General features: G+C 43.0%; 1 protein-coding gene across 1 annotated transcript; it reads left to right on the top strand.

Annotated features, from left to right (window-relative positions):
* The first annotated feature begins 3,430 nt into the window (after nucleotides 1-3,430).
* Nucleotides 3,431-7,677, top strand: BLOC1S6 (biogenesis of lysosomal organelles complex 1 subunit 6). Its single transcript, XM_068203869.1, has 5 exons — nucleotides 3,431-3,656; nucleotides 4,372-4,516; nucleotides 5,600-5,687; nucleotides 6,293-6,379; nucleotides 7,162-7,677. The coding sequence occupies exons 1-5, from the start codon at nucleotides 3,590-3,592 to the stop codon at nucleotides 7,279-7,281; spliced, it is 507 nt and encodes a 168-aa protein (XP_068059970.1). The 5' UTR covers nucleotides 3,431-3,589; the 3' UTR covers nucleotides 7,282-7,677.
* Nucleotides 7,678-9,636: the final 1,959 nt, after the last annotated feature.

Below are 9,636 nucleotides of genomic sequence, written 5' to 3'. Positions count from 1 at the left end.
GGAGTCCTCTGTGCTAAACTGGCCTTGGGTGGAGGTTGCTTACTGTTGTTCTCTTAACGATGGCCAAAAATAGATAGTGTGACGCTTTATCTGAGCGCCCTTGCCGCTTTACAATGTGGCTGTTTTCCTGAGCATGTAATGTCAGGTTATTTTTCTTCAAGTGGCTAAAGTGGTGCCATCTCCTGCCCTTTTACCCAACTCATGATGCCACCAGCATTGTTACCAGTACAATTGATCGGGGGCCAGACAATCAACTCAGTCCCTGAAATGGGTCAGAAATAAACAATGCATATTGGGAGGGTTTTGGATATATTTGCATGTGTAACTGAGACTGCTTGCATGATCTCAACTCACAGAGACATCCATATGACAACAAGGGGGTAGGGAATAGTGTGGGAGTCAGAATGAGCAGCCAAGGATGGGAACCAGTTAAGCCAGCCTTGCTACCTAGGAAAGTGCTCCCAGCTGTGTTCCAGTTCACCCATTCTTGATATTTCTGTTCTCTCTGGGTGATTTAACTCACTCTGTGCTTCAAGAGTTTCACCACTTGTACCAGCACAAAGTGAGTGAAGGACACACAGACATGAGCAGCCAGGTTCCAGGAGCCACCAAAAGACCTGCATTTAAAACTGTCTTAAAATGCTTGGCTTTACACTGGAGCTTTGCCACTCCTACAGGAACAGAAACTTCCAGCACTGAGGAAGGATATTTAGCTGGGGGGGACTAATACACTAAGCCAGTGCACCAAGGTTTGGCAGCTCACCTTTTAGTGAATAACTAAGACCAGATGTGTTGTCAAGTCAAGAACCAGCTCATACATTGGAAAGATGAGCTGCTGTTGAACAGAACTGTTTGTACCAGCTACACTTAATTTTTTCATTGTAAAAGCCAAGGCTCTACTCTTTCTATAGTCTCATTTACTTAAAGAGGACAGAGAGTCTCTAAGAGGTTACCTATAAATGTGAAGTATTTCCTTTTCATGTTGTCATCCCTGAAGTCAAGTGACACATCCAAAGGTGATGGTTCAAAACATCCTATTTGCTATACAATTCAAGCTCCATTTTCACTCACATTTCTAGGGAGGGGCACAGTTGCAATATATGTAACTGCTTAAATCAGTTGCAAACATTAAAATCAAAAATGCTTATGTGATAGTGTCCGTTAAAAGTTTCTGAACACCGTTGCTACAACATAAAATGAAAATTAAACACAATTATGTGGTGTTAACATTATTACAAACATAGGCACTTGGGAAATAGTTACTGTGATACAGAGGATGTTTTGCAGAAGAGAAGGAACAAGAAAAGTTTTCTATCATTCTCTTTTTTGGAACATTTGGGTTGACAAACAGTTAAATTTTAATTTGTCTAGAAAACCAGATACCATTTTCTATTCCAATGCTTAGTCTATTTCTGCAAGACGTGGGAAGGCCTGGAACAGGCAAAGCAGGAGCACAAATCTGAAACTCCCACATCTCAAGTGAGACTATTTCAGAGTCATTATCTCACTTGATCTTACTAGAAATTCCATCTGGAAACTGCGAAGTCTTTCCCAGTGAAACTTTCAACAAAAGCTGTGGGTTTTCCCCCCATCAAAAGAAACTTTTAAGTAAAATTGCTAACCAGTTGGAATTAAGAATTTGAGTCTGTTTGCGTTAATTAACATCTTCCTCTTGTTGCTCCTTTAAAAAAACAGAAAACTGGGTAAATCTTTAATCTGATGATGGAATAGTGACAAAATTGTGAACAAACGTTAATTAGAATATGCATATGAAGAAAAATGCAAATGAATTTGCAACAATCTTGCTGTTAGAAATGTTAGTTTTAAGGTTGACAGATCACCTCAAAAGCCCATTTTTTTTGCCTCAGTCTGTTTCTGATGAGCATTAGGGGAACTGCCCAAATTGAATTTAATCTTTAAGGTTTGGGGAAATATTAAAATACTGCATTAAAAAAAAGCTTTCTGAGTGGTCCTTCATTATTTTCTTTCTATAGTTGCACCTGCATTTCCTGAAAGACCTTTATAGGTAAAAGAGGAAAAAAATATAAATCCTACCATACAAAATTTATTTTCATTAAAGAATATTTACACTTTCAGGTTGGTTAGGGCAGGGTGCTGATAACACCAAGGTGGCAGTTTGATCCCCGTATGGGCCACTCACTTAAGAGCTGAACTTAATGATCCCTCTGGGCCCCTTCCAACTCAGAATATTCTAAGATTCTATGTGAAGTTATTACTGCTTTTGCAGACTGTTGGGGGAGATGCACAGACAGACGCATACACAAAAGCTAGTTATTAATTTCCCAAGAAACAAAAGCTACAAGTAGTGTAAAGTCTGCACAGTTTCTGGAGAATACAAATCTATAAAATCCAGGAGCAAGGATGTCCCTAAGAAAGGGCACCTGCGGTGACTTTAGCTGTTTTCTGAGGGGCAGCAGGGCTCCCCGGGCTGCGCTGTGCTGCTCCCGCCCGGCAGCCGCTGTCCCCCGGCAGGCTGGGCCGGTGCCATCGCACCTCCGCTTGGCCAGGGCCCCGCTGACAGGCGCGGTCCCGCTGTCAGGCGCGGTCCCGGTGACAGGCGCGGCCCCGCTGTCAGGCGCGGTCCCAGTGACAGGCGCGGTCCCGGTGACAGGCGCGGCCCCGCTGTCAGGCGCGGTCCCAGTGACAGGCGCGGTCCCGTTGTCAGGCGCGGCCCCGGTGACAGGCGCGGTCCCGGTGACAGGCGCGGTCCCGTTGTCAGGCGCGGCCCCGGTGACAGGCGCGGTCCCGGTGACAGGCGCGGTCCCGCTGTCGGGCGCGGCCCCGGTGACAGGCGCGGCCCCGGTGACAGGCGCGGTCCCGTTGTCAGGCGCGGCCCCGGTGACAGGCGCGGTCCCGGTGACAGGCGCGGCCCCGCTGTCTGGCGCGGTCCCGCTGTCAGGCGCGGTCCCGCTGTCGGGCGCGGCCCCGCTGTCAGGCGCGGTCCCGGTGACAGGCGCGGCCCCGCTGTCAGGCGCGGTCCCGGTGACAGGCGCGGTCCCGGTGACAGGCGCGGCCCCGCTGTCAGGCGCGGTCCCGGTGACAGGCGCGGCCCCGCTGTCAGGCGCGGTCCCGGTGACAGGCGCGGTCCCGGTGACAGGCGCGGCCCCGCTGTCTGGCGCGGTCCCGCTGTCAGGCGCGGTCCCGCTGTTGGGCGCGGTCCCGCTGTCAGGCGCGGTCCCGGTGACAGGCGCGGTCCCGGTCCGGCGCGGTCCCGCTGTCAGGCGCGGTCCCGGTCCGGCGCGGTCCCGCTGTCAGGCGCGGTCCCGGTGACAGGCGCGGTCCCGGTCCGGCGCGGTCCCGCTGTCAGGCTCGTCGCTCAACGTCGCCATCGTCGCTCGCGCGTCACTTCCGCGCCCGGCGCGCGGCCCAGGCCCGGAGCGCGGCGGCGGCGGCGGCGGCGGCGGCGGCTCTATGGTGCGGCGGCGGCGGGGCACGGGCTGGGGGGCGCCGGGCCGGCCCGCTCGGTGAGGGCAGCCGGAGCCGCCTGCCGCGGGCTCGGGCGGCCCTGCCCTGCCCTGCCCTGCCGTGCCCTGCTCTGGCCTGCCGGAGGGCGCCGGGAGCGGCAGCGATGAGCGGCGCGGAGCGGCCGAAGGGGAGGGAAGCGGCGGCCGCGGGTGATCCCAGGCACTCGCTGGGTACGTGAGGGAGCCCGGGCCGGGCGGGACGGGGGTGCGGGGGGAGCCGAGGAGAGGCTGGAGCCGTCGCCGGGCCCGGTCAGAGCAGGGCGCCCGCCGGGAGGCTCCGCCAAACCCGGTGTTACGGGCGGGCTCCCTTGGAGGCCGAGGGCTGACTCCCGCATCGTTCTCTCCCGTGCGGGGGCCGGTAGGGTACAGGGTTTTCTCTTCCACGAGCAGACAAAAAATACTCATAGCGTGCCCATACGAAACTTACAGGCTGTGAAGTTCGGTTCTTGGAGTTCAGCATGAACTCCTGGTGTTTTGTGTGACAGGCGAAGACCTTTCATAGCTTGTTCTCAGACTTTGAAAGCAAAGGTTGGGGCTGTTAATGTTTAGGTACTCTTGATACATAGTCAGAACACTGATGTTGCCTATTTTTTTTCAGTAGACTGGAGTACTGAATTTTTAATTTTTTTAAAAGATATATATGGAATAGTTATATTTTCCTCTTTCTATTCTGCTGCTGTTCACATAAAAGGGTTTATCAGGAAGCTTGTGAGACAGCACTGAGAATAAGGGAGGAATAAAGAAGAGGAAGACTAAAGTCCAGTTTAGTTGAAAAAGTGCAGAGAATTTTAATGTTTTAATGCATTTCATTTTCTGAAAAGGAAAATATAGTTGCTCTAGGTGAAACTTGACCTGTCACACTCAGCCTTGCTGTTCTTTGGTGTAGCTCCCAGTGATGCGTCTCCAGATGAAGGAGTCGTAGAAGATCTGCCTTTAATAGATGAGAAAGCTGTGGAGCAGCTAACTGAAGGATTGATTTCCCACTATCTGCCTGATCTTCAGCGATCAAAATCAGCACTGCAGGAACTTACGTAAGCAGATTTTTGAAACCAACTTCATACACATGCATACTTGGTTTGCTGCTCTTTTCAATATAATGTGCCAGCTCTCTTTTACTGGAATATAGTTTATCAGCATTTCTGTTTCCTGACTTGAGCAGCCTGAATAATTCAGTGATCTGTGGGAGGACCAGGGTGGTGTATAAGCTGCAGTGTAGCCTGTGAGCACTATGGCTGAAGAATGTGTAACACTAGAAGACTAAAATCCCCTAAGCCAGGCAGAGCAGAAGACCTAGATTTCTTAAATGATTATTCACTTCTGTAGTAGAAAAGTGTGCTAAAAGCTTGATTTTTTTTTGCTTGGAGACATGCAGTTTGTATTCAGGGCAGCTTGTAGTGAGATATATTGCTTGTTGTTCAGTCTCTAAACCATAATAAAAAACACTTGAAAAATACAAGTAAGAAGCTAAACAGATAAGAGTTCTTTGTACACTGATATGTCGCTGATAACCAAGAGTAGTTGATTTCAAATGCAGATCAGATCTACCATGGATCTGCCTTGGATACAGAGATACTGGAAAGAGCTTTACACAGATCCATCTCAGGTTTTGTAGGGTACCTTAGTTTGGTTTTCACTATGCATGATGTGGTTATGCTCCTGCCAAGGACAGCCTTTGTCTGGAAAGACTTGAGCTGATTTGTGTGGGATGAAGATCCTTAATAATCACCAGGAATCCACAGGAGTTCTGTGCAGAAACAACTTAGTCCTGCATCGTGACGCAGAGGCACCCAGGTGGAAAGTCAAGAGCTAATTGTTCTTCCTTTCAGTCAACCACTGCAACCTGGAGAGTGTCTCTTCAGGGTTTTTGGGATATTTATCCTGGATATCCATGTGCTGTATGATGCCAGCTGAATTTGTGCAACAAATAGTAGTTTGGATTCTTCTGAAGTCATTTACTCAAGTTTTTATTGAAATCGTCCAGCAATACATAAGAGGAATCTGGTATTGGGAAGTGTGTATTGATACTGTTTTGATTAGAAGTCTATTTAAAGGGCTGGTTGAAAAGCATATGTGGTGGTTTACTTTGGGTTTATGCATCTTTTTTTTTGTTTTAGACAGAACCAAGTGGTACTGCTAGAAACATTAGAACAAGAAATTTCAAAATTCAAAGAGTGTAACTCCATTGTTGATATCAATGCTTTGGTAAGTATTGGTAATGCCTTTTAAATTCTACATTAGCATAGATTTTCTTGCTGAAACATTACTAGCAGCTTGTGTCTTTTCCTTTTTCTTAATGACCTACAGAAAGTAAACCAGTTCAGATATTAGGGATAAACTGCTGGAGAGGGTAGGAACCAGCACGTTTCCCTTAAATAAGCAAGGGCAGTGGGAAGAGAGTGCAGGCTCAGTCAGGCAGCATTGGTGAGACCAGATGTTCCAAGCCAGCAGCCAAAACAAATGTACACATTTTTTCAGTAGGATTGAGGCTCCAGCATGGGCTCTGTGCACTTCCCCAGACTAGCAGGAACAGTGCATGAAACACTCCTGTGTGGTGCATAAAGTTGTAAAATTTTTGTTCTGTTTCGTGAATCTTAACTCAGTAGATTACTGTGTGTAACTGTTGAGATGTAGTAGTTTTCTATATTAATATATGTGATATGTAAATTTTATATATAAACTTGAACATATTTGTTCCATTATCAAACTATTCTGGTAATCACTGTTTTTGTTTGCTATTTTGCTGTGTAGCTTTATAAAGCAACTATTCTAACTTGACAGTCAATGCTTTAAGTGTTTTGGTTTTTAAGTTTTCAGAAGCTAAGCACTATCACAACAAGTTAGTGAATATTAGAAATGAAATGATGATGCTGCACGAGAAGACATCAAAGTTAAAAGTAAGTGAGATAAATATTTTTACTTTCCAATACAGATGTTTACTTATATATTATTGACTTCCAACTTTTATTTTAGATGATGCTGAAAATTTTGATTAGAATAGAATTTTATCTTAAAAGGATATTTTCAGTAGCTCCAAGCCATGTATATTTTTAATATACATGTTAAAATACATACATACATGTATGTTTTCACTTGCTCCTAATGGTGCTCAAGCAGCTTACACATCTGAACTACTCTTTCAGTGTAATCTTCATGTTTAGGTGGTGTAAGAATCATGCCTTGTTCTGTTGCTTAGTCCATTCCATTCCAAGCAGTTCTCTTTGTTGTTTCAGTTTTATTTCAGTGGAAACTAGATTGTCACAAATATAAGAATTTCTGCTTCTGTTTAATGTACCATTAACAGTGGCATAAGTTCACTGGTTCATGCTATGTAGACAGCCTGCTTACATTCTGGCAAGATTCAGTGTGTTCAACATGAGAATTTTTTCTCGGAGGCAGTAAATTGCATTGTAAGAACCTTGTCAGGTACACCCAAAAGATGACTTTTAGTGAGATTGAATGGGCTACAGTTTGTGTTTTCCCAATGTAGATCATAAACTTCACATATCTGAACAGTAAGCTGAAAGTGGGAGGGATGAAGCAAAAATGAACACTTTATGCTACATTCAGTCATAAGGAGGGTATGTTGGAGAGAGGCAGAATGGGAGGGATTTTGTTTGTTGCTTTAACTTAAATATATCTATAAAACTTACAATTTTTTCTTGTCTTTTCTGTTTAGAAAAGAGCACTTAAGCTGCAACAAAAGAGGCAGAAGGAAGAATTGGAACAAGAGCAGCAACGTGAGAAGGAACTTGAAAGAGAGAAACAGTTAACAGCAAAACCTGCAAAGAGGACCTGAAAACAGGGCATGCAACAACTTGTCTGAATTAATGATTTCTACATTCACTGGAATTAAGGCAGACTTTGCTTAAATTTGGCTATAGCTGTTGCTAGCAACAGTCTACTCTATGGTATTATAAATTCCAGAATGGTAATAATAGAGTTGGTAACATTCACATTTTTTAATTTCAGCCATTCAAGTTGCCTTCTTTTGTAATGCTATGCAGTTTGATATTACAATGTAAGTTAATTTATATATATATATGTATATAGGAGAAATAGGCATCATAGTTTTAAGTACCTATCTGGTTTTGTTTTCTTCTGTTCTTTTGGTGTTTAGAATTCTGAGAGATTTGATGACTGGCACATGTTTTTCAGACAAAATGCAAAGAACTTCTTAAAGTTCAGATCTCATCACCAGACTTTAGTGGCTGCAGTTTCACTGAAACTGCTTTGTTTCATGCAGTTGGGATCTGTCTTTGATCATAAATACTGATTTCTTGTGCAGCCTTAGTTTGATCCATCTCTAAAGAACTGAATAAAATAGCGGTGTATTTGCTTAAAAGTTCACTTCATTGCAGCAATCTTTTTTTTTTTTTTTGTCATCAAGTAACTTAAGAACAGCTTTAAAGTAACTTCTGACTAAGTTCCCAGCTGAAATGATTGGCAGGGGAGAAACAGAACACTAAAGATTGTCAAAATTGATGTGTGCACGATGCAAAGATTAATGAATTTGTGCTTCCACAAACATTTAAGTCAAACCAGGAAACTGTTGCTTCTGTAATGGTTTATTAGGAAGACTTGTGTGGTCTAAGCATATTTTTGTAATTGCTTACAAATTTCTTTATCTTGTGTGACAAAATGAAACATAACCAAAACTACAATTTTCCACTTCATGTGAAATTCAGGCACCTGTAGGAAAACTACTGCATTTAGTGTTTTTTCCTTAATACATGAATTATTTGCACTTCGGGGCTATCTGAGAGATTTTTTTAAGAGAGTCCTCACCCAGATTGATGATTATTAGTGTGTACTGATGAGAAATTTGGAATGGAGGTTGATATCCATTTCTCTGAATGTAATTCCTATCTTGCAGCACTTGGTGTGAGCTCCCATTCAATTGAATGTACAAATTGTCTAGACTAGTAAACACTTTAAATTATTTGATCCTACAGTGTAACAAACTAGTTATTTTATAACTGTGGGTTTTGTTCAAGTATATCTATGGTTCTTTTTAAGTAATAATGTAAATTATGTCTTTTGAAGTAAGATAAAGGGTAAGCTGTGTCAAGTTTTCCATAAAATATGTATAGGAGTGTATCACAGGGGCACAGTCAATTTTACTTTTCCTTCTGTTTTAGATGACTCACATCTACCTGGACTTTCTGTATTGTAATTTTCTGAACTCCTAATTTCCTGTTCTCAATATTTGTTATCTTCTTCTGTGAAAGATGTACTCTAACAACTACCCAGGCATCATGCAAGGTAAACTGGGATAATGTTTTGGGGCAAGGAGAACAAACTATTTAAAGCAGTCTGAAGAGATACTGAAATGCTTTTAGTGAAGCAGTATTAGATTAAAACTTTCCACAGGTATTTTTCCCTGAAGTTGACTCATGGCTATTAATTGCCAGTGGATTGTTGGCCTCTGCTGTGGTTTGTATGTATTTCTAAGAGAAATGTAAAGAATTTCCACAGTCCATTCTTTGGAGCAGAATGTACATAACTAAATGTTGTCTAAGTATTTTATTTTGTAATGTAATTTCACAATCAGATTCTGGAAATTAAAACTGTTCTCATTAAACTATAACATGAAACTGAATGCCTCAGTATCCAAATCAGGATTGAATTCCTTTGATAGTTCTTGATTTGTATGCCTCATAGAATCCACTCTACTGTGTCAAATCATTCTCTTTGTCAAAAACTCTGTGTTTTTTCCCAAAGAACTGTGGTTTTGTGGGATTTTGTTTTGATTTGTTTCAAAATAATCATGGTTTTTTTAACTAAAGCTAGAGAATTCCAAGAAATTCATAGAAAGTGATACTTTTGAAATTTGGTACATTTCAACATTTGGAATAATTTCCAATCAAAGGAGTAAAAGCTGACAGTGCTTACCTGAGGAATCACATGCACATACATAAAAATGTATTTGATTAACTTTTCCTATAAAAGCATGGTAAGATCTGGGTTTTCTATGAGTAAGGACCTAATTTTATTAAATGACCTTTCTGTAATAAAGGGGGGAAATAAATAAAAATATATAGGATGAAGTTTGTTCCATTTACATAACTTCTATTAATGTGTTCTTAAATTACTTCAGTGAAAACTATAATTCATTATCTCCATAGGATGTTCTACCAAATACTCTTGTAAG

The sequence above is a fragment of the Anomalospiza imberbis genome, chromosome 13 (genome assembly GCF_031753505.1).
Source record: "Anomalospiza imberbis isolate Cuckoo-Finch-1a 21T00152 chromosome 13, ASM3175350v1, whole genome shotgun sequence".
In the NCBI taxonomy this organism is placed as follows: Eukaryota; Metazoa; Chordata; class Aves; order Passeriformes; family Viduidae; genus Anomalospiza; species Anomalospiza imberbis.
The sequence above is the reverse complement of the archived record's forward strand: the minus strand, read 5'-3'. Positions and strand labels throughout refer to the sequence as shown.

Excerpts from the sequence above, each read along its gene's own strand:
- BLOC1S6 (XM_068203869.1), top strand. The coding sequence starts at position 3,590 with ATGAGCGGCGCGGAGCGGCCGAAGGGGAGGGAAGCGGCGGCCGCGGGT. Across the intron at positions 5,688-6,292 it reads TTGTTGATATCAATGCTTTG|TTTTCAGAAGCTAAGCACTA; the intron begins GTAAGTATTGGT and ends TTGGTTTTTAAG. Across the intron at positions 6,380-7,161 it reads AGAAGACATCAAAGTTAAAA|AAAAGAGCACTTAAGCTGCA; the intron begins GTAAGTGAGATA and ends TTTTCTGTTTAG.